The sequence below is a fragment of the Rhipicephalus sanguineus genome, chromosome 10 (assembly GCF_013339695.2).
Source record: "Rhipicephalus sanguineus isolate Rsan-2018 chromosome 10, BIME_Rsan_1.4, whole genome shotgun sequence".
NCBI lineage: Eukaryota > Metazoa > Arthropoda > Arachnida > Ixodida > Ixodidae > Rhipicephalus > Rhipicephalus sanguineus.
The window spans coordinates 7004857-7030222 of NC_051185.1; the positions used below are offsets into that span (position 1 = coordinate 7004857).

The 25366-nt window shown below is 45.3% G+C and overlaps 2 protein-coding genes across 4 annotated transcripts in view; one reads left to right on the plus strand and one right to left on the minus strand.

The window, feature by feature from the left end:
- LOC119406920 (protein EFR3 homolog B) overlaps positions 1 to 6674 on the plus strand; it is a 30660-nt gene extending 23986 nt beyond the window's left edge. For all 3 annotated transcript variants that reach the window (XM_049420000.1, XM_037673708.2, XM_037673709.2), the window contains 3 exons: positions 958 to 1046; positions 3041 to 3202; positions 6427 to 6674. In XM_049420000.1, coding sequence (XP_049275957.1) covers positions 958 to 1046; positions 3041 to 3202; positions 6427 to 6609 — 434 coding nt within the window. In that variant the 3' untranslated portion in view covers positions 6610 to 6674. The remainder of the gene's footprint in view (positions 1 to 957; positions 1047 to 3040; positions 3203 to 6426) is intronic.
- A 3041-nt stretch (positions 6675 to 9715) lies between these two features.
- LOC119406921 (uncharacterized) lies at positions 9716 to 23059 on the minus strand. The gene is made up of 5 exons (XM_037673712.2): positions 22890 to 23059; positions 22174 to 22216; positions 19393 to 19577; positions 16430 to 16646; positions 9716 to 9972 (listed from the first exon to the last, which is right to left on the minus strand). The coding sequence occupies exons 2-5, from the start codon at positions 22211 to 22213 to the stop codon at positions 9752 to 9754; spliced, it is 663 nt and encodes a 220-aa protein (XP_037529640.1). The 5' UTR covers positions 22214 to 22216; positions 22890 to 23059; the 3' UTR covers positions 9716 to 9751.
- Positions 23060 to 25366: the final 2307 nt, after the last annotated feature.

Sequence of the window (25366 nt, forward strand, 5' to 3'; positions counted from 1 at the left end):
AGGAACAATCAGTGTATTGTAAATAAAACAACCTGTGATTACCACCTTCACTTAGTAGCTATTGATGTTTTTGGCAAAGGCATGGCTGCCTATTAGTAAAAAAAAACATGTTATCAACATTGATCTCCAAATTATTACCTTCTTGTTTCCATATATGGAAGTTGCACTGGGTGTGAGGAAAACCTCACATGCAAGTTGGATACAAGAAATCGGTCAATCCGCCCTTTTCACGACGCCCCTGCACATGCGCTATACCCTTGCGGAAAGGTCGCGAAACGTCTCTTCATCTCGGAGGCTTTGCTTCTGGCAATACCGGTTGTCCCGGCCCCTACCAAACCGCTACCAAAACGGCACAGGCAAATGTAAGAGGCGGATTGCAATGAACTACATAGTGTGTTTTTGGCTTTTTTTCTATTAAGTTTACAATACAGTCCACTATTGAGAACACATTTACACTAGTTCATCAGCAGCTCAAGAAAGCCATTTCCTTGTAAATGTGAGGTAGACACCTCTGGTTTATACAAACAAATATAGTCTGCTGTCCTTCATGTCATATCTTAGCTGTTTCCAGTTAAACACTAATGGTATGTGCGCTTTGCAGCTAATGATGCTGTCTCCCTGGCATGCGTATTTTGCAAATGCGTAGACAAATTGTATGTGTGTGATGCAGTCCAGTTTAAAGACTGAACTCTTGGACAACTCTCATTGCAAGTCTCATCTACGACCACCTGTATTCCTTGAGAAAGTCATTTAGAAATATTCTTGCTGCAAGTCTGTAAAACTAGCTTTGCTATGTATTGCTTTACGGACTTGCTTTGCCAAGTGCGTAGAATTGAAACAGCCTGTGTGTTCTCACCACAGCAGAACCAGAGCCCACTTTTGTCACAGCAACGGATCGAATGCATAACTTTGCGTGCCGGTGCCTTAATGTGGGATATTTTCTCAATGTTTGTGCAGGGGAGGCCAACGTAACCCGAAGTGTGAGTGACCTGAACTCGAACAACATTGAAGTGGCCAGTGTCAACTCCTCTCCTGGCTTCATTCGAGTAAGCAAGCATGTTCAATATGCTTTCGTACTTTCAGTACGCGGGTACTTGTTACAGCATAGAACTCTTACATAGTGATTGGCTAGCCTAAGCAAGCTACAGTCAAATCTCGTTACAGAACTTCATTAATCCTAAAATTCGTTATAAACATATATTCATGACGCTGCACTTCGTAACCCCTTGCAACATGCGTTATGATTGACTGTGTATAAGTGCGTGAAATTTACATAATTTGATGCCAAGATTCTGTAGACCCAATTTGAAGGGAGTGGAAGTGTAAGAATAAATTATTTTGTATTTTTAGCAGTTACTTGTACTTGCAAAGTAATTGTATAATTATTGTACAGTCAGTCATGCCCGATTTCTTCATAAAATGAATTTAATGACTCAATCGAATTACATGCAGTAATCTGACAGCAGTAAGCATTTCTAAAAAGGTAAAAAAGATATTTCGAAATTCCTGTCGAAACACCCCTCGTGGAGCATCTCGTTAAGCATGGTTACTGCCTTCACCAAAGCGATCTTGTGTAGCAAAATATTTCACCCCGAAGTGATATAAAGGAACTGTAGGTAACATGAATGTTTAGTTTACCATAAGCTCCAGCGTTCGTCGTCTTTCTTGCCAACAGCCCCGCCACGGTGGTCTAGTGGTTATGGCGCTCGACTGCTGACTTGAAGGTCGCGGGATCGAATCCCGGCCGCGGCGGCTGCATTTTCGATGGAGGCGAAAATGTTTGAGGCCCGTGTACTTAGATTTAGGTGCACGTTAAAGAACCCCAGGTGGTCGAAATTTCCGGAGCCCTGCACTACGGCGTCTCTCATAATCATTTAGTGGTTTTGGGACGTTAAACCCCAGATATTATTACAGTAGAACCCCGCTGATACGTTTTTGAAGGGACCGTAGGAAATAAACGTAAGAGACGGGAAACGCAAGAGCCGAAAAACAGGAAAAACGGCAAAATATTTAGTGGTACAGAATTTTATTTCAATTCTTACGAGCAGCACGAAAATTGGCGCGCTCAGCCGCGATCTAGTCGATGGATAGAAACGCGGAGCTTAGGACAGCCTTATCCACAGAAATGTAATCAACGTATGTGATTTTTTTAACACCAACAGCTGTAGGCATGAAAGAACTAAGCACACGCAATCACGACCGGCGCGGCGAGTCCGACCGCGAACCGCACGCACGACCATGCGAGCTCCAACCAGCTCGAACTCCTCCCGTTCTCCGACAAATAACGATGATGATGAGTCTACGCCAACGCGATGGCAGAAGTGAATGCCAATCTCGAAGGCCTTGCTTTCGCAAGCAATTACGTCATACACGCCATGTTTGTGCAATGCAAATCTCAGAGGCTATGCTTTTATCAATAGTAAATGCCAATCTCGAAGGCCTTGCTTTCGCGAGCAGTTACGTCATAGACGCCATTTTTGCAATTTGAATCTCGAAGGCCATGCTTTTGTTTGCATCAATTGAAAGATTCTGTTGCTTGCGCCTCTCATGCGGCTAATATTACGGTCAAACGAGGCCAAGCTGCGTGAAAATGCACCATGGCCGCTCTCTTTGGTATTCACTCGGTCGGCTCCGGGCGCACTTCGCGACGTATCATACGGGAACGGTCCGACAGTTACGACGTAACAGCGGGGTTCCCAATACATTGTATCCTATGGGAGGTATGCCGGGACCGGCGGAAAACGACGTAACAGCCGGGAAAACGCAGCAGTGAGGAACGTAACAGCGGGGTTCTACTGTATTATTATTTCTTGCCAACAGTGCACGGGAATGCCAAAATGAAGTCGTGTTTCCAAATGAGGACGCCATGACATTATAACCAATAATTTGTGTTATCGAGGGTTGACTGTGTTTATTACCTCCTGTTTGCCATGCTGTCTGAAGAGATTAAAGAAGGCAAGACTCCTGGCATGACACTGTTGTCAAAGAGTGTGATGCACTGGTGATAGGAGCATTGGATTCCTCCCTTTGTGCAATGCAGAAGCATCCCGAGGAGGAGATAACAGTGGAGGCCCTCAAGAAGATGATGCAGGAGCCGGTCAACTCACAACAGGTGGCCGAGGAGCAGCGTTACAAGGTGCTCGAGCGCTTCCGCAGCACGCCCTTCCTCGAGCTGCTGTCCAGTGCACAGCAGCATCACCAGGTATTCTCATCATAAGACGTCTCGGTCAGGTCATAGGCATTTCGATATCCCACTGACTGGCACGGAATACTAGTTGTCCATGATTGATTTTATCCGTCGCAGGCACTGCCTTCTGCGTTATGTGTGCGTTGAGTGCACAGTCGTCTTCCTCGTGAAAGGGAACACGCGGTCACGTGGTGTCGTTCACTTGTCACACAATGCAAGGGCAAGATGTGAAATGGAAAGCAGCCCCATTCTTAGTACTACCTGCACCCTGTCTCACTTTTTCAAAGGACTTATCCCACTTTCTGAACATTTATTATTTGTTTGTTTATTTTCAATCTGCTAACGCACCTTCTTATTCTACCCCCAACTAGGTGAAAGTAGCAGTTTCTTTTAACGAAAACGAGCCCACTTTTGTTTTGTTTCTTTGTGCAGTGTTTCCAGTCTTCCAAAAGTAGTTGTGTTCATTATGAGACTGACCTACGTGCAATCGCAAAGCTGCAGTTAACACAGCATTCCGCTTTGTACAGTGTCCCCTTAAGGGGGGACATGGCTTGTGGAGATATTTTGCTGTACCTTATGTCCGAACCTGATGAAACTAAATGAACCTGTTCAGTTTTCATGCTGATTTCAAATATGCAATAATTTTTTCTCGAAGGTCAACTAGTTTATGAGATACACAAAGCTGCCTCTCTATTGTTTGCAGAGACGGTAGGAAAGAAAAGTCTGTTCAGCAGGAAGTGAATATTATGAGATCGCTAGATACTGTAATATGCAATAAGTGCAACGCTGCAAACAGTTTTTGAATCAAGTAATACTTAGTGATTCTGGAATTGATAAAAAGTATGTACCATGACTACCATAAAGGAAAAATTATATCAAATTTTAAAATTTTGCTCTCGGCACTTTGTGGTACACAATTTAGGCTTTATGTTAAAAAAATAATTCCAACTCTAACTGTTCTAGATTATAAGGTATAACTCTGTCAGGCTAAATAAGTGAGCCAAAAAGAGTCAGCTCGTACTTGTTGCATAGATCCAAACTGCGAATGAAGTACTGACCTTACAAGGCTTAAATTAGGCTTTACATATGAAAGAATAGCTAATACATTTCAACAATGTAAAAAAATAAGTTTTCTCTTTGATGACTTCCTTGATCTCCATGTTAAGCTCAGATTGCTGGTAATTGTATTGCGTAAAATGCAGTGTTGTAACACGAGGCTTTGTAGCTGAGTGCAGTGCTTTCTTTTGCTGGAACCAAAAGTGTTTCGTTCTATCAAACTTGTACACAAAGCAGCCTACATCCATCCTGCAGGCTACAATGCAAGCTGCCCAATTTTTCGAAGCATACCGATGTCCACCAGGCGACAACATTGGTTCGCAGCACGAAGGGGTTGATCAGAAAGACCTTATGAGATTAATAAAGTGATCACAATGGCAGCCTTTGGTTTTCTTTAAATTAAAGATTGCTTTTGTTGTCTACCAATTAACATCTCGTAAAGCATGAAAATGTGAATGATTTATGGTCTGCTCAGTAACTGTTTATGCACGCAATGAATAGGCATATGCTAATATTCACAAATTTAATTAAGTAGTTAGTATTTATAAATATCAGTAGTTTCTTAATAACTTTTGAATATTTCAGTATCTTCAACTGTGCTTAATCAAATATAAATTACATAGCCATGGAACATATAGTAGACATAAAATAAGAGAAGTTATGGAGTGAAATAGACTAGCATGTCAGTCAAGGAGACAGGCTGTACTGGACGAACCACAATTATTTGTACTCTCCTAAATATCTTGGGTATGCAAAAGAACTGCATATTCATTCCTAGCACGCCTTATGTGCTTATAGGAAGCAAGGCTTCTTAGTATTCAGTGTAAAGACAGAAACTTGCTCATGCTAATAATGCAGCAACATAAACATTGTTTTATGTTAGCGGTGAATACAGGTGTCCATTATATCGACCCCCCCCCACGGTGGTCTAGTGGTTATGGCGCTCGACTGCTGACCCAAAGGTCGCAGGATCGAATCCCGGCCACTGCGACTGCATTTTCGATGGAGGCGAGAATGTTTGAGGCCTGTGTACTTAAGATTTAGGTGCACGTTAAAGAACCCCAGGTGGTCCAAATTTCCGGAGCCTTCCACTATGGCATCTCTCGTAATCATATTGTGGTTTGGGGATGTTAAACCCCAGATATTATTATTAGGTGACCATTATTCAGAAGTGTGCAGTATTGGATTCGATTCTGACATTACTAACTCTATCTAAAAAAATGTTAGTTCCGCACCCCTAATAATGTGTTCACATTTTGTGCCTGCAAGAACATGCAAGGGGGCAGTACATTTACATAACATCTATCTATTAATGGCATATAGTAACCTTACATCATCCCATCTGTTATGGCTTCATAAGTGACTATTAAAGACACCTGCTTCCTTTAATGATTAAATTTTAGAGTTTAATATGGAAGCCGTGTAATAATTTGAAAATGGTTATTGATGTACATCAATCATTTCTTAATTTAAATTACAACTAAGCAATTGGCACTGTTATGCAGCAAAACAAGTCTTTTGCAGTGCTGCAAAGACTGAAAATTGGTTTTTATAATATAAGGTGGATTTTTTTCTCATCGTCTAAAACTAGTTGATCCTGGCCAGTTGTGAACCACAGATTTGTAGCGAGCATTGTTACTGATAAAACTTACCACTGTGACTACTGATGTAGCATGAGAAGTATCGGAATCGAATTGATACTTCAGCCCTGGTGTATTCTTCTGCTGGAAACTTAATATGAAAAGAATAAGAATGAGCTTTGGACTGTCAGGCAGGCCTGACTTTTAATTCCCGATGACAACTTATTATCACAAGGCAATGACTTACGGGCTATGCACTGCCTCTGTTAATTTGTTGAGCAAGTTGTCAGTGCTGGTGTTCCTCCTGCATCGTGGAATTCAGTTTAGCATAATGGAGTTTGCAAGTGTTGTTAGGATGTAGTTACGTACTTGTGCAATACATAAACCTACCTCTGTGTGGAAGTCACCAGTGCTTTCAAAAAACATATTTCGGACCATCACATTTTAACCATAAACCGGGGGAAGACAAATCGCAAGCTATATTCCAAGTTGTACACAAGGAAGATTGATTGCAACAATTTTCTTCATTTATAACCGTTCGTCTTTTGTGCACGATATGTGCAATTTCCAAGAGTACATGTTGATCACCTGTATAATTTTCAGGCCATTGACCTCCAAGGCAAGCTGAAGGAAATTCTGGGCAAGCTGCCAGGTCCCATGACCGGCCAGAGTTCTTCAGGCAGGCACTCTAGTACGACAGCTGGCCTGCATTCGCTAAATCTGGCTCAGGAGTCCCACACAGCCCCGGTGTACGAGATCAACTTCCCTGAGCTTTTTGTCTTCTAGTTCTCACATTTGATGGGGGTACTCTCCCACATACGGTGCAATAAAAGAGTCTGTTTTCTTGGTCTCTTGGTGCTTACCTAGCATCCAAAAGCATGAAGCTTCTGTCATAGACTACATGTTGTAATGTTAGCTTGCTAGCTTGAGCAACTAGTGCCCATCAGTATAGAATGTACCCTCACTCATTTTTGCTACTTGTAGTAAACCAAGAATGACAAAGTGGTGTTTTCAACTCATTTTACAGAATGCAGAGTACTGAATTATGCTGAGGCAAAGTGCCTTAAAACTGATGCAAAAGCCATGAGCACGTGAAAATTTTAATATACAGTCACAAAAGTCTTATGTTGGCTCTGGTGAATATTTGAGAAGCAATGCAAAGACCAATTTCCGCGAGAAGGAGTAAAACTTATAACCACAGTGGTTGTTCAAAAGAATAGCTTCTCACTAACATGTTGGTCGCAAACTTAATTTCTTTATTATAGGTACATGCAGCACCAAGGTCTGATTTCTAGTGCAGCTGGACTTTTAAGTAGTAATAGTTTGAGTGCCTCTTGTGGAACATGTTTCAGAACAATATTTGCAGCGTAAGGTTCAACACCAGACTCTTCACCTTGTGCACTAGAATGGCTTAGTGCACTAATACTATCTGCAGGCAAGGTTTTTGCCCAGGTCAAGTTTGAAAACTCAAAGGTTGTTTGTCGGACCGGCCCCTCCAACGACGCACCATCCGTGAGGCTAAAATTTTCGTGCGCACTAAGGACATAAAGCGCTTGTCACGAGGTCCCAAGTTGGACTTGTGTTCCACAGCATCCCAGCATTCAGACGTAGGTACAGGCTGGTAGAATGGTGGTGCACCTGGACGCAACCTGATACAGTATGGGTGTTCCATGGGGGGTCGGTAGGACATGATCGATGAAAGGGCTAAGAGAAGAAGAGCAATGAGGAGTATTAGAATCAACTTTGTGTCGTTATCCAAGTGCGATGCCTTGAGCGTGGCTGCTGTGTTGTTGACATCCGACGCATTGTAGTCCAAAGCCTCCCTTCGAGCTCGCTTCTGATGCACCCAACCGTAGTCAATCTGAAAGGTGTCCCGGAGCATTTCGGAAGCCAGAATTGGCACTGTGACGGGATGCTTTGATGGTTTGGATGTAGTACTTTTTTTCCACAAGAGTCTTGCAATTCCAGCTGCGAGACCAGGCCGACTTGATTTACGCACCTCTGTAGTCAGTGCAATCTTACTTGCGCCATTGGTGGTGTTGCTGAAGTTCGTGCCTTTTGAAATTCCGAGGGAGGTATTTTGTTTGAAGGCACTTAGGAAGCTCTCTACAGTGGTATCGAAAGGTTCGGTGCTTTTCTTCATGTTCTTGTTTTTTATTCCTGAGGTTTTGGTAAAAAAGTCGTACCGAGAGCCAACTCCAATTTCTGCACTTGCCCATGCACGTACGCTTTTCACAAGCTCTGTGGTTTTTGTACGAACGACGTCGGCCGTGCATCCTTTTCTGCGAGTTGATACGCCAGAGACGTTTCCCGCGCTTGGTGTGTAGGCCGTTTTTTTCTTATTGCGTATAATGACGCTGCTGCTGATGTTAGTCGTCTTTCCTCTGGACACGACCACCGAATGAGACACGATGATGCTTCCATTGTCCGTCCTCTCCACCGTCAGCGGCAACGCGATCGCGGGAACGAATAAAATAAGTAATGCTATAAACATGGCTCACCATGTCTAACCATGGCACCGCGCCACAGCTCGGTGCAGGTCTTGTTTATGCACCGGTATATCTGCATGCGTATACACATGCACGTCCCTTCCACCTCTTGCGCATGATCACGTCATTGTTTTCTTTCATTCTTTCTGCTTTGAGCTCGCGATAAAAATATCGCAAACAAGAACCGATCCGAATCATTCAAAGTAGGTCAGCGATTTCGCTTGCAGTATGAAAGCAGTACCTCGATCCATCTCGCTCAAACCAACGTTACTAGAATGGCCCAAACCGCAGAACACCTAACATCATCTCGATCGCGATTGAGCCTTGTTAGGAATGGAATTTCTTCGCCGCGGTTGGTTCTCTAACGGCTCTTGCGCAAACATTAGTTCATAGCCTGATGCATACGAGCTTACGTTAGCTATTTGGTCGTTACTCCGAGAAAACAACGCTTCGTTCACTAAGTTATCAAAGCGTGATTTGAATGCCGAGCGCACCGATGCCGATGGTGATGGGTGCTTGGCCGTCCGTAGAAAAAGGAAACAAAACTGCCAGTCTCGCAGACAATGACGCGTCTCGCAGGCCGTGCATCTATAACTTACTGCTTCTCTGCTTCACTACGGACACTCGCACCGCAGGTCCGTAGTCCCTTGATTTCGACATCCCCCCCTCCTGCTCCCCGCTCTGCATTTTTCGCATTTGCTCCGGAGTCCTGTCTCGATGATTAAAAAGTGTATGGGCGCTGTAAAAATGAAAGCCTGTAATATCGATGTATTTCATTTTTAAGGCGAAAGCCTTAAATGTCTCATCAAACGTGAAAATTGACCGTCCATCGTCGTCCCGTGGCGTCGGCGTCAACACGAGCGATGCAAAAATGATCACATATGATGACGTCACCCTATGACGCCCAAAATTTGTGACGCCATCAGAACATCACGGTGACGTCCCATGATGACGTCATCGTATGACATCGTCGCTTGGTCAAAAGTTGGACCGATCACGGAGGCATGCGGTGTAAAACCAGGTGACGTGCAGAAGCTTAGTGCAAAACCACTTTAGGTGCAGAAAGCTTTCGGGGGAGGGGGGGGGGGGGAATAGGATTAGTGCATCGACTGAGAAGAAAAAGAAGAAGATGCCATGGCTTTCACCATCGAGTCGTCGCAGGACTTTCCCTTTCCCTGATTTTCTTTTTTAACCCAATGTTTCAATTGACTGTAACCGCCGGCTTCTTGGCCAATCCCCCGGTGTGGGTGTGAGCCAAATGCAAGGAGCAAGTAAGCAAGCAAACAATGCATACGAAACCCTGTGAGTTTTGCATCAGCTAATAAGGGGAAAAGCACGACGAAACAGTGGTGGTAAAATATTTAGTGGTTTATTCGCCATGCAGCATATAGTGTGTGTTGTTTGTTATAGATACAGATTCGAAATTCCCCTGTCTTATTCTAGGCTAGATCAGTGAAGTCTGTGGCTTTCAACGGGGAGATCTTATCAGCCAGCGCCCGCTTGTACGCCGTGCTGAATGCGTAGGATATGTGCCTCGGTGCCCGAGAGACTACTTCGCTTTCAAACTTCTGCCTGACTTCGGCGAGGTAATCCATGTCTTGTGCCAGAGGCTTCATTCTGGCTGTCACCTCGGTCACCTGGAAATCCGTAATTTGCGAACCTGCAAGTACACGCGAATATAGGGAAGATGATTGGCATTAGAACTTATGTATCACGTTTTCCAAGCGTAAGGGAGAAAACACCATTACGAATTCGCTGGCTGACTTTCAAAACGAATAAACACCATGTGCGAAAGATTCCACAACACACACACACACACACACACACACACACACACACACACACACACACACACACACATATATATATATATATACATATATATATATATATATATATATATATATATATATATATATATATATATATTGATAGTAGGCGTTTAAGAGTTTAGGTACGGTGAGCGTCTTAGAGGCGAGACAGCGACGGGACAGCAGTCAGTTCCCCGAAACGGAGCCAGCACGAGCACCAACCACAACAACCGTCTTCTTCATCGTTCTCTACGGTAACCGTATTTATCACTACAATATATATATATATATATATATATATATATATATATATATATATATATATATATATATATATATATATATATATATATATATATATATGTAACGTATGAACAAGGCGATGGTAGGAGAAGGCGACGAAGAAGAAGTGCGCGTGCATTAGAATAAATGCATGGCAACTGAACCACGACGCGTCTCTGTTTTGTAACGTTACACAAGTCGACAGGATCGACCTCATCAATCTGCCATGGCTAAGCCGAAGCCTCCACTCAACATACCGAAGTACAAGGGAACACCAGAAGACGTCCCCGTCGACAAGTGGCTTCTTCTTTTCGATACGAAGGCGGTCGAGGCATCGTGGACACACAGCGATCGGGTCAGTCACTTCAGCGAATACATCGAAGGGGAAGCGTTCAAGTGGTACCTAACAGAGATTTTCGGCAAAGGCGAGACATGGGACGATATCAAGAGCGGCATGCAAAACCGCTTTGCTACGACCGACGGAGATGCCTTTCGTCTCTTCATTCACTACCGGCTGAAAGGAGGGCAGACCATCAAGGACTACTACGACGAGAAAAAACGACTGGGCTCCTTGGCCGACCTTAAAGAGTGCCACATCATTTCTGGACTGACTGACGGTGTTCCTCCTGATGTGGAACTAGCGCTCGCCGGACTGTCTTTCACCTCGTCATCAGAGTGGCTCGCCGCTGCTCAACGGGTCGAGACATCCTTAAAACGGGTGAGAGGAGTTTCTTTTGCTCGTAATCCTGGCACTACATCAGGAGCTTCACGTCTCTTCAGCAGACCGCAGCAGCCAACGTTGACTTCTCGACCGCGTGCCCCACAAAACGAATGTAGATATTGCTCAGCTGCTGGCTTCCCACGGCAGTTTCATTGGCACAACGAATGTCCGCGCCGCGGCAACGTGTCCGCTATTGAGACTAGACCGGGAAACGAGGAGAGCGACCCAGAGTTTCATTAATACGCTTCAAAGCTCTCATCAACGGAAGGTCAGTAACTGCAATTCTTGATACAGGAGCCACCATTACTTGTATCAGTGAGGATGTGTACAAACAGCTCAAACTTCAGTTGATGAGAGACTCCAGCATCACTGTCCAGCAAGTTACTTCAAGCATTCGAACTTTGGGTCGCGTAAACATTCATTTGCAAATTGGGAATGTAACAAAGAAAGTTTATGTACACGTTCTGCGAGGCATGAGAACGCAATTAATTCTTGGCCTAGACAGCGCTTCGTACTTCAATCTTTCTGTAAATTTGGAAAGCAAGTCAGTGACGCAAGGACGTCAAAATTTGAACCTACCGGATCATAATGAAAAGCAAACCATTGAAGCCCCACTGATGAACACCCTGACTTCGGAAAACTTATCAGAGCGTGAATCTGCGGTGCTCGACTCTCTTTTAAACAAGTATGACGAGATCTTTTCGAAATCCCAAACAGATATTGGATGCATCACTACTGAGCAACATAGGATCGCACTTACCAATGCTGTCCCAATTCATCGAGCACCATACAGATGTTCACAGGCAGACAAAGCGGAGATTAACAAACAAGTTGACGCCCTCATTAAGCAAGGGGTTGTGAGGCCTTCGTTATCCCCCTACGCCGCACCGGTCATCTTAGCGGAAAAGAAGGGCGAAGGACGTACTCGGCTATGTATTGACTACCGCAAGCTCAACGCCATAACGGTACCCGACTATCAACCAATTCCACGTATAGATGATATTCTTGACCACTTGGGAAAGGCGGAGTTTTTCACTACGTTGGATGTAACGTCCGGATACTGGCATGTCCGAATGCATCCCGATGACGTTCAGAAAACTGCGTTTGTCACGGCTAATGGTCATTATGAGTGGTTGGTAATGCCGTTCGGGTTAAAGAACGCTCCGGCTACATTTGAAAGAGCCATGAAATCAATAATAGCCAAACATCAGCTCACTAATGTTAACAACTACTTTGACGATGTGGTCGTATACTCGGAGACATTTGACGATCATATACGACACCTTGAGGCTTTATTGAAAGCTCTTAAAACCGAGAACGTAAGACTAAAACGAAAAAAGTGCCAGTTTGCAAGATCCAGCATTGAATATTTGGGACACAAGATTTCACATGGAATAGTGACACCTAAGCAAAGTAACGTGGCTGCAATACTCAGATTTCCGACACCTAAACGAGAGAAAGATCTCCAGCGTTTCCTGGGCACTGTAAACACTTACAGACAGTACATCCCTCATTTCAGCGATATTGCTCTTCCCCTCACGAAACTACTCTGCAAAGGCAGCAAGTGGTCGTGGACAGAAGCATGCGAGCAAGCCTTTCGGGAACTGAAGGAGCGAATGACTGAAGAACCGGTGCTTCGCATATACGATCCTTCTATACCATGTACTGTGTACTGTGACGCGTCTGCCGAAGGCATTGGTGCAGTGCTGAAGCAGCCTGACGACAAAGGCAAGGAACATCCCATTGCCTATTATTCCCGCAAACTACTGAAGCATGAGATGAACTATGCTATTACAGAGAGAGAATGCCTTGCCATTATAGATGCCATTGATAAATGGCATTGCTACCTTCACGGAAAGCCATTCACTGTCGTAACGGATCACTCTGCACTTCAGTGGTTGAAGAATGTTAAGAATCCGCAAGGTCGTCTCTTCCGGTGGTCTTTAAAGTTGTCAATGTATGAAGTCAACATCAAACATCAAAAAGGCGTAAGCAACGTAGAAGCGGATACACTCTCCAGAGCCCCCATAGTTCAACTTCTGTCACACGACGAACTTCAACGATGCACCAATGAGCACCCAAGAGGACCGTATTCATTGGAAAACAACATAGTCATCGTCAAAAGAAAAGGACTAAGGAAGATATATGTGCCACATGAACTGCGCCCTACCATTCTTAAGAACGCACATCAACATTTTGGGCATGTCGGAGTGAAGAAGACACTGTCACTCCTGTCTCCACAATACTATTGGCCGGATATGGTAACCGATGTTGCCACCTATATTCGGCATTGCGATACATGCCAGAGATGCAAGAAGACGAAAACAAAGAAGTATGGGACACTTGAATCACTGCCTCCAGCTGAAGAGCCTTTTGACCTCTTCGCAATGGACACCATTGGAGGATTTTCTGGATACGGCTCATCAAAAAGGTTTATCCATTTGGTTATTGATCATGCTACTCGCTACGTATGGGCGTTCGCTCATAAAAGTGAAAACAGTGACGCCTACATCTCATGCCTGAAAACCATTTTTGCTGCGGGAAAACCAAGGAAGTTCCTTTCAGATCGCGGAACGGGATTCACTGCAGGAAAATTTAAGCAGTTCCTAAAGCACAACCGAATACATCAACTCTTCACTTCATCTCATCATCCGCAATGCAATGGTATGAATGAGCGGACAAACCAGACCATTGTAACCAGACTTAAATGTAAGATCAATGACGAGCCACAGAAGTGTTGGACAAAACTGCTCTCGGAAGTAATAGACGAGTACAACAGAACGCCCCACGAAGTTACCGGCTACGCACCTTCATTCCTGATGTATGGAATTCCATCGTATCCAACTATTCTGGAACAACGAGAAGAAACTGTTGAAGAAGCGCGGAAAGCTGCGGTTCACAATTCCATCGCCTACCACAATAAGAACAAAATCATCTATGATAGGAAACTTCTCCCGATTGAGTTCCAAGTCGGTGACTTTGTCCTTTACGAGACACCATGGCATCCCAACAACGGCAAACTGAGTTCCATCATGGAAGGTCCTTACAAGATTCTACGCAAGGTCTCACCAGTGAACTACGAGATCGACCGCTCTGTGTTTCCTTTAGGTAGAAACTCTGATATTGTTCATGTTAGCAAACTGCGGCGTTATTTTGTACCTTCTGAACTGCGACTTTCTCGGGGGGAGGGGGAAAAGTGTAACGTATGAACAAGGCGATGGTAGGAGAAGGCGACGAAGAAGAAGTGCGCGTGCATTAGAATAAATGCATGGCAACTGAACCACGACGCGTCTCTGTTTTGTAACGTTACACATATATATATAAGAGATTATTGCTTCACGAATCGACTGCCGCAAAATTTTTTAGAATCCGTCAAGTACTAGCGGAGTTAGCCGCACGCTTGAAGCGCTTTCTCTCTCCTTTCATATCTATCTAGCGAGCGCGCTCAAAGCTACGCAGGGAGGGGGATGACAAGGGGGCAAGAAGATACGGATTCGCTCGCTGGATTTCAAGCAAGACGGACGTGCCGACCGCGATGTCCTGGATTACTCCTCGTACCTCTCGCTGACCGGCGCCCCGTGACGAACTCCTCGCCCGCTATGCCGTGCGCCGCTCATCGACGGGGCCTTCACCGATGTTGTGCACCGTGCCTCTAGCTGTGTTTCGCGGACCCGTCCCTGAACTCCCGTGACCGTTTCCCCATCTTTCCTGTCCTCTTTTCTCTTCGTTGGATGGATGTGCTCCTATCACTTTTCTCTCTATTTTCCTACTATTCTTTTATTCCCTCCTTACCCCCCACCCCCACAAGGCACTGCACCGTGTCGCCTATAGGCAGACAGAAATTAGGTGCATTTTTCTTTTCCTGAATAACCACAGAAGAAGAAGAAGAAGAAGAAGAAGAAGAAGATACGTCCCTTCTTCAGCGCGAGCACTTTCTTTTTCATTTTTTCTTCGAACGTGTGGCTTACTTTCAGTCGCAGTAAAACAGCGCCGGCCAAAACAACAGCCCAGACGAGGAGAAAGACACGTAGCACAAGGCGCACTTAACTGAAAGTTTATTCAGTATTTGCACAGAATACATATACTGCCTTCACATGAATAAGAAGAAAGAAGGTTACAAGAGATATGACAGTGCATCACGTGGTCATTCATGCTTTCGGAAAAGGATGTCAGATTTCTTGCAGGAACCGTTTTGCAAGCGCAGTAGGAGTGACCACGTCATGCACTGTCGTATCTCTTGTAACCTTCTTACTTCTTTTTATTCATGTGACGGCAGTATTTATTCTGTGCAAATGCCGAATAAATTTTCACTTGTTAGTGCGCCTTGTGTTACGTGTCTTTCTCCTCGTCAGGTCTGTTGTTTTCGCCGGCGCTGTTTCACTGCGAATATGAACCAATTAACTAGCCCAAAAGTACACTTTGAGAAGTTACTTTCAGTGTAATCGCGAGCGCGCACGCGGGCACGTAACGGCATCCCACGGCGGCCACGGTAACTATGCAGCACGCGGTGCTGAAATCGTGGACTTGGGTATATGGCGCAGCAGTTTGGCTATATGGCATCATTTGTAGAGAGAAGAGGGAGCGATTTCTAGATGACTTCGAGAATTAATTGCAAATTCCAGGCCGCGTGCTGCGCTATAATGTTTGGCTCGCGTGTTCACAGGAACCTCGACTACCGATCGGCAGCGTTTTCTGACCATGCTGGAAAAGTGTTGAATAAAAAGTCACAGTGAAAAACATAACATTTATTCTGGCGTTTCGGCCGGATAAATGTTATGTTTTTACTGTGACTTTTTGTTCACACACACACACACACACACACACACACACACACACACACACACACACACACATATATATATATATATATATATATATATATATATATATATATATATATATATATATATATATATATATATATATATATATATATATATATATATATATATATATATATACAGGCTCGTAGCCAGGGTGGGTGCCCTAGCCCCCCCCCCCGAAATTCTTATGGAGGAGGATGTTTTACCGAAAATAAGCAATGAAAATAGGTGTTTTTCTAGAATAGTCAAGGTCTCCAGCATGTGACCTCCCCCCCCCCCCCCCCCCCCCGAAAAATATTCCTGCCTACGGGCCTGTATATATAAATATAACAGCAGTGCGTAGACCCACTCGAACCATGCACCTACCGCAAAGCTCACTCACGGCATAATACAATACTGAGACGTCGCGAAAACGATATTGCCGAACAGGACTCGTATAATCAATCTGTCATAGCTCAAATGAATTACAGCGTGGCGTACATTCTGTGCAGTTGTCCTGGCGTGCCTCGAGCTTGAAGTAGATGTTGCCGGTGTCGACGAGCAGTTCAGCGACCACCGTGTTGGATCGGTCGTCGACGATTACCTCGACGTCGTAATGAGCGACGACACCCCGTAGGTTCAAGTTGCACCAGAGCTCGACAAAGGGGGCGCCGTTTTCCTGGTCTCCGCGCAGTCCGCAGTCTCCGATTCGTCGCACCTGCATCCGCAAACAGGGATTTATACACACACTGCCCCAACACCTTCCCGGGGGCATCCCGATGCCACTCCGAAATTTATTCCAGACCGACCCACTCCCCTGCCCTCTTACAGACATGCACTCATCCACACACTCCCGCGTTCTCGTAACGTTCACATGCGACATAGGGCTTTCGCCTTAGTGAACGAAGTGTACGCAAGAGAGATGACGGTTATTCCTCGCGGACAAGATAACTCAAAAGGAAGACTCCTGCACTAAAATAAATAAATAAATGAATAAATAAGTAAGTAAATAAATGAATGAATGAATAAATAAATAAATAAATAAATAAATAAATAAATAAATAAATAAATAAATAAATAAATAAATAAATAAAATCGAATATTTGGGGAGTATTTTTGCCATACAACTATAATCTTCATCTTGCTTGCTCGTGTTTCCATTCTTGAAAACTCGGCTCTCGCCACTTTCCTGTCAAGAATGCCGTGTCACGCTGATAGCGCGCACGCCGCTAGTGACCGGAAAGTGCCGGGACTACGGTGATACGCAAGGAAAGTACGCGAGGTGGATGACGAGTCGATTATATAGTTGCGTGGCAGAGATACTCGACAAATACTCGATTTCTTCTCAAAGCGTACTCGCGGGAGCTCTTTCGATACTCCGCGGCTTGCCCGTTCAAGGTGAGCGAGACCTCTCGAAGAAACGTTGGACGAGCAGTATATACTCCCGCGAAGAGGAGTTTTCATTGTGCCCTCGAGTGTGCAATCCTCTTGCCCAGAAGATCAGCCATCTTTACTTGAACGCTATGATCCGAAATAACAGGTGAGGAACATTTACCACGCTATAAAAAAGCGTAAGAGAAGTGAAACGAACCCATGCACACTCTTATATACATGCACTCTATATAATAAGAAAAATATCGAGTATTTGGGGAGTATTTCTGCCACGCAACAATAATCGTCATCTGGCTTGCTCGCGTTTCCTTCCTTGAAAAACCGGCTGTCGTCACTTTCCTATCAAGAATGTTATGTCACGCTGATAACGCGCGCGCCGTTCGGGACCGCGGAGTGCCGGGACCGCGCGGTGATAACGCGAGGAAAGTACGCGAGGTGGATGACGATTATCGTTGTGTAGCAGAAATACTCCCCAAATACTCGATTTTTTCTTAGAGTGTAAACAACAAAGGGCGTCATTGTGGTGTCTTTCTGTACGCATTCTACACTCTGAGAAAACGAGTATTTGGAGAGTATTTTTGCGACACAACGATAATCGTCATCCACCTCGCGTACTTTCCTTGCGTTATCACCGCGGTCCCGGCACATCCCGGTCACGAACGGCGCGCGCGTTATCAGCGTGACATGGCATTCTTGATAGGAAAGTGACGGGAGCCGGGTTTTCAAGAAAGGAAACGCGAGCAAGCCAGATGACGATTATTGTTGCGTGGCAGAAATACTCCCCAAATACTGGATTTTTTTCTTAGAGTACACTACAGCGATAGTCGTCATCTACATGCGTGTATTTGCTCGCGTTGCTTCGAGGTCACGTACGGCGCGCGCGCTATCGGCTCGGCGTGACATAGCATTCTTGACAGAAAACTGGCGGGAGCAGAGTTTTCAAGAAATGAAATGCAAGTCAGCCAGATGACGACTTTCATGGGGAGTGGGGGGCAAAATGACACCCTAAATAGGCCTTCTTTTTTAAGAAGGTTGGTGAAGATTCTTGTTGTGCTGCAAACTTAAAGGGGCTCTGCAACACTTTTCCAAGTAACCATCTAATAAATTCACTAAAGGAGTTTATTGCCTCACGAATCGACTGCCGCAAAAAGTTTTAGAATCCGTCATAGCAGAGTTACAAAGATTTGTCGCACGCTGTAATTGCTTTCTCTCTTCTCTCGTCCCGACGAGCGCGCTGGAAGTCCCGAAGGTCGCGGGATCGAATCCCGGCCGCGGCGGCTGCATTTTCGATGGAGGCGAAAATGTCTGAGGCCCGTGTACTTAGATTTAGGTGCACGTTAAAGAACCCCAGGTGGTCGAAATTTCCGGAGCCCTCCACTACGGCGTCTCTCATAATCATATCGTGGTTTTGGGTCGTTAAACCCCAGATATTATTATTATTAGCGCGCTGGAAGTAAGCAGGGAGGGAAGGCACGGGGAAGAGAAGTTACGTCACGCACGCGTCATGACCTTGAGCACTTTCTTCTTTCTTTTTTTCCCTTCGAATGCGCGGCTTACTTTATGTGTTATCGCGAGCGCGCGAGCGGGCACGTGGCTGCTTCCCTTGGCGGCACGCGGTAACTATGCAGCCCACGATGCTCAAATCAGCCAATGGCCGTGAATTTGGTATAGGGCGCGGTCATTTGGGTATGTGTCATCATTTGTAGAAAGAAGAGGGAAAGATTTCTAGCTTACTTTGAGAATTAATTGTAAATTCCAGGCCGCGTGCTGCGCTATATAACGTTTGGCTCGCGTGTTCTGAGGAGCCTCGACTACCGATCGGCAGTGTTTTTTGACCATGCTGAAAAAGCGTTGCAGGGCCCCTTTAAGAAAGGAAAGGGAAGTAAGCCAGATGACGATTATCACTGGGGGGCAAAATGACACCCTAATTACCTAATTAAGCAAGCCCTCTTTTCTAAGAGGCTTGGTGAAGATTTTGGTTGTGCTGCAAACTTACACCCTAAAAGGTGTATCGTTTTTTTAAGAGTGTGACGTTAATGGAAGTTGTCCCATGCAGGTATGTGCACACTCACTCTTCTGCGAAGGTTGACCAATGTACCGTTCTGCAGGTGAAACTCGACGTAGCCCGCGAATGTCCAGTTGTGCTGGTTGTCCACGTCGAACGAGATGTCCGGAAGCGGAAGCACGTCTACGCCGGCGCTGGTCAGCAGCTGATCCAGCACGAAGTCGATGTGGCCGGGACTTGCGTAGGCGTAGACTGCGCGATGAAAGCACGCTAAGAAGTTAAATCGACTGCTCACCCGAAGGTCACGGAATCGAATCCCGGCCGCTGCGGCCGTATTTTCGTTGGAGGCGAAAATGATTGAGGCCCGTGTAGGTGCACTTAGGTGGTCGAAATTTCCGGAGACCTCCACTACGGTGTCCCTCATAGTCATATCGTGGTTTTTGGACGTTAAACCCCACCAATTATTATCATTAGAGCGTTGAAGTGCGACAGGCAAAAAGGGCCGAGGCCAGCGTTGATCGACGCTTCTTTCCATATGCTATCGAGAGCTCATCACATATGCAGCGTGTCGCCTTGTGATTTGTGAACTGCGTTTCTTTGGCCTACCGTATATGCCCACTCTCTCACTCTCTACCAGCCCTGGTAGCATTGGCGCAGCCAGGGGGATGGGGTGTTTAATCCCCCCCCCCTCCCGGCATATAAAAACATAAAAACACAGCATACATAAAGAATGGTTAGCCCCCCCCCCCCATTTCCCTCCCGTCCATCGAAAAAATTTCTGGCTACTCTTCTGCCTAGTAAGAAGTTGTTAGTGACGAAATGGCGGCTAACGTTGCCTATAGTGGTTGCTAAATGAAGGCTAATGCTGGATATATAACGTCGATTAATGTCGGCCATTGTTGGCAGATCGATGGTAAGCGTTGCCTAATATTGGATATATGTGGATTATCCTCTTTGCAACGCTGTGTTCATGCAGTCTCCATTAAAATCCCTAGAGGTTTTTCTAAAAATCTAGGGACTTTAGTCTCGATCAACTATAATGTTATTGCATATACGCATAGACCGCAACCTTAGTACGCACTTCCTGCTTTTTCTTCTTTTTTTTTCTGTCGAACAAGTCTATCGCGATTAAAATTTGAAAGTAACTGTTTAAAACACAACGTTGCCCTTTCCGAGATAATTTGCATCTCATTCTTAGAGCCTCCAGATTCGCGTAAATCTAACCAGTTCACCCCAAAGAAAAGTCTCACTTATCGGGGATTATCTCAATAATCATAATTTATCGTGCGTGTTTTGTTGCTTGTTTCTTTCTTTTTTAACGCTATTCACGTGATAGTACATTGATAGCGCTGTCATATGGGCCTATCAGAGTGAGACAGCGTTCCTTACCTATGAGAGGGGAGCGCAGAGAAGGAAAATGCGCGTAATACAAGCGACGAGATTGAGATATTCGATTTTTCAGAGGGATGGCCTGTGCGCGAGTGCTTTACGCGATTAATTCGGGATACTTCAGAAGCTTTGTCGATCTTGCACTTCATCCTTTGTTGAAGTTATGATGGTCCATGAATTAATTAATCGGCACTGTATATGCGGCGTCGCCTTTCTTGCTATGAACGCAAGCATCCTTCACATTATCAACAACATATCAGTGCATAGTCTGGTTTGCTGAGCGTGGGTAATAAATATGAGTATGTACGCAGATTAGAAACCTATCAGACTAGAAAAAAAAGGAGACTGAAAATGAGGGGGAGAGAAACAAACGAGAAATATTTCTTGAGAGCTGATTTTTTTTTTTTTTTTTTTGAGTAGCTCTTAGAAGATTACTGAGACCTTTAAGCCACGAGCACAACACTCGTGACAGCGCAGGTCAATGTCTCCGATAGGGCCGCAAGGGTCAAGCACTTTCTCCGGTGTTTTGGAAGATTACAACTCTTGAAGAAGATGTAAATTTGTGATATCTGATGTTTACACCGGGTAAGGTCATATCTGAGCTTCCGCTGTAAAACTTAGCGCGTGCTATGTATTTAAAGGAAAGTGACAGTATTATCGGCAAGGCACGGCCCTGAAATTTCAGTTTTTCTTGAAGTACGTTCAATTTAATTATGCATCTGCTTAGTCCGTATAATATGCGCTCAGTGTTTAACATTTGCAAAGGATTCGCTTTCGTAGGTGTGTGTGTGGCCTGTCGAAATATGTGTACGGGGAGTGGATGAAAAATATCGGCAAGTGGAAGCAAGATGAATGACACGCCGTGTGTTTTGGTTCTTAATAATTTGTTAATTTTCGTATGTACAATTGCAGCCGAGAATTCCTCGTCGCGTTTTTATATCCACGTTACGCGCATTTGTAGCATTGAGTAACTTGTCTCTGTGAGTGCTTTTTATACGCAATATATTGTACCGAAATGCCTCAAAGGTGTCGTCAACTGGAATATCCGTCCCAAATAACATGGTGCGATTTGGGTTATTCCCACAAGCAGTGGCGCAGGGTTCCCCATCAGGAGTGGCGAGGGTTCATCGCAGCGCCCCCGCACCCCTACTAAGTGAATGTATGGGTCAGAATTCGCCCCTCCCCCCTCTTATGTTACTAGCGGGGGCGGCCTCCCAAATAACGTGTCCCCCCCCCCCTCCCCCGTGCATGCTCACAAGTTGAAAGCTGGGATAGAACCAGAGGGGCACGTGGAACCCACGGGCAAACGCCTCACCCGAAATTTCGTTCTGGGATAGAATAAACAGCATAAAACAGCACTCGTCAACACCCGCGCCTGCACCCACCTCCCCTTTTTTTTACAGTATAGGGCGTGGCCCTCCGAAGAAACAGCCTGTCACTGGCTAATTATCCAACCTACCTGCAAGCAAAAGCACCGCTGCACTGCGCAAGGACATCATCTCCTGTGAATGAAGAAGCAAGAGGTCAATTGACTTTGCCCCAACGCTTTTGCATAGCTGAGGGCCATGCAATGAAGCTGGTGCTGAAGAAAAGTGCCAAATCAGTTTAAGCTTACAAGGTACCAATTAAAATCTATGCCCTCGTTCATATCACGATAATAGGACAATTACAATTGTTAGAATACAAAATTAAAACCAGACGTCTATTCTTGAATTGTGTTCGAAAGTCCAGCGCTCGATACATCAGTGAAATGCACATCACGAATTTCAAGTTTCTTTTTGTTTTTTTTTCTTGTAGTATAGTCAGTCCAGGTGTAGTAATTGTTCTCGACGTTTCCTAAGATTGGTCTCTGCCTTTTTTAGAATGCATCAATACACAATGACACAGGCGCGACGGTTCGCGTAGTATTACACGGAATCGAGTCTTTCTGGTAACTTCTACCAAGGAGGCTTCATAATTATAGGCTAAACGGATAGTATGATGACCGATTGAGCAATCGGAAACTTTCTCACAAGTTTACCTCTATAACACGAAGAAAGAAAGATAGCTGTAAATATACATAAAAGAAACGCGAGGTGAAAATAGTAAGATTTCGATTGAATCCGTCGTTACGTCCCCTACGGCAGGGGGTACGACTTTCTCCCGAGAAATTTCGCTGAGATGGCTTATACTTACGAGATGTTGAGGTCTGGACGTCTTGATATCTACTGGCCGGCGGTGTCTGTGATGCGCTCTCCTTGTAGTGGTTTCAAGATCAACGTCCGCTGATAGCCGCGGGGACAATCTCAAAGTTTGGAGAAGGCGTCTTGCGGAGCGGTTTCTTTCGCGGACGTCAGGCTCTTTTATCTTCGTCACACAAGGTAACGGTCACTTGAGACGAGCCCATTGAAGCGGAGGAGACGTTTCATCCCACGCTTTATCTACGATGATCGCATCGCACCAGTGTGTGTAAAAGCGGTTTGGTTAGAACTTGAGTACATGTGCACTTCATTATGTGCTAACCGTAAGCGTATATCGTTTCGGTTAATTTTACTTAATATTTACTCTATTTGTACCATTTGAGAGAGGAACGAAGCGTACACTAAAAACGGCAAAGTATGATTCCCAAGAAGAAACAAAGAGAACTTGCGAGTTACTACACTCGATACATACATTACGATATTATTTCGCAACATTTCGCAGAACGGCCAAGATTTGGCATACACTTTAAAAACTTGGAGGACGCTTGAGCTTCGCCTTCAAGAGTAGAACGCAATAGCGTAATCGAGCCCCGTGCGCACCGCCTTTCGGAAAGTTTGTGCGCGTGACGTTGGCCGTTTCAAACTATCCCTGCAAGGACTGTTGCGAAGTGCCCACTACGTCATATTTGTACCTTTTGCAAATTGGTGAAGCACTCACCACGCGCAACTGCGCAGCTGCGCACTTTGTAATGGTTAGGCAGCTTCAAACCATCCATTTGTTGCGCAATTCACATGTTTTGACTCCTGTTGCGATTCTACGATTCTACCTCGCAACATTACATGCGCTAAGTAAACTCCTCCCACTACAATAGGACATGGTTACTAGCATATGCGTGAGCACAGGGGGGCAGGAGGGGGGGCGGCCGCCCCCCCTAATCACCTAACAGGGGGGGGGGCGAAATCTGCCCCATACATTGACTTAGTAGGGTGAGGGGGCGCTGCGATGAACTCCCCCCCCCCTGATGGGGAACCCTGCGCACGCCTATGATTACTAGCGTTATAGACCTTATGCAAAATTGCTGCCATCTAGCGGCCGCAGTGCGCATTTCCGCCATGTTGAAGGCTAAGCGCGCTCCGCATGTGCACACACGGAGCGTACTTATCGACGTGTGGCGGCTGATAGGAACGGCAATGCCGACATATTTTGGTGTGCCGTGTTGCTGAGATTGAGGAAAATGGAATGCTGAAAAAAGGTTAGCAGGAATCTAGCCTCCATGTGTTATTATAGGTTTTCTTGCGGCCGACGGGAAGCGGCAGATCGTTCCGTTGCTCCGGCTATACTGCTTACGATTAACGCCGTATTTTCGTTCGCCGTTCTTAATATATGCGGTATGTGACAGCATTGGCACTCATCGGAGAACACTCTTTCGTGTCATGCCAGAACGAGACAGTTTTCGCGCCGTGTACTTTTGCAGGCACAGGCAAACCGACTTCGTGTACGAGCTCCAAAGCTGCATCGCGGCTACTGCCTGCGCTGCTGTTGACAGCAGGGGTGTAGCCAGGGGGGGGGGTGGGGGGGCTCAACACTCCCCCCTCGAAAATTTTCAGTTTGCTGGCGTATATATACACGCGCACATACAAACGCACGCACGAACATCGATAAAGTATGGTTGAACCCCCCCCCCCCCCCCCCGGAAAAATATTTCTGGCTACGCCCCTGGTTGACAGCATTACTTTATTTATTTCATTTCGATAACAATTACATATTAGACAGACGCGTCATCGATTCTCAGCGAAAGAACCGATTGTGCTGAAACGTGTTGTTTGTAGTTTGTTTTCGACTGTGTAGTTTAAAAAGGTAGCGTATTGCTTCACTATGCGTATTTTTCAAGCATTTCATGTGCTATCACTGCCGAATTCAGAGGGGCGGCCCGGATGGCCTGACACCCCCTACCCCTGCTTTCTTTTTTTATTTATACCCCAAGAAGAGCACATGTCAGGTTCTCCCAGCTGACGCTGATCGCCCTTCGGAAAAAAATCCTGCATCCAACCCTGTGTGCTATGAAATATTAAGAGATGCTTTTGTGTGGCACTTTTCGTATGAAACTGAAAAAACATGCTGTTCCCGCAGATGTGTTACATTCAACCATCGGTGCGCTACCGTTGGTTGCGCGCTGAGATGGTTTCGTAAGCGTTCAGTCGGCGACGCAAAACTGCCTTGCTGCAACGGGTTGAAATTGTAAGGCTCGAGTAGGCCCCGAAAGCGACGATGTGAACGCGAATACTCTTGGCGGATCGTGTTATTTACGAGTACATGTCGGAAGGCAATTCAGTAAAATACTAGCTAATCGGCGCCTACTTTCTGGAGTAGCTAACGCGTTTCATGTTCACTTTTCACGTGCGTGAAAAGCGGACCTTTCTTACATTTTATTCGTGCGGTAGCTCTATGCAAAACATACATCAGTGACTACA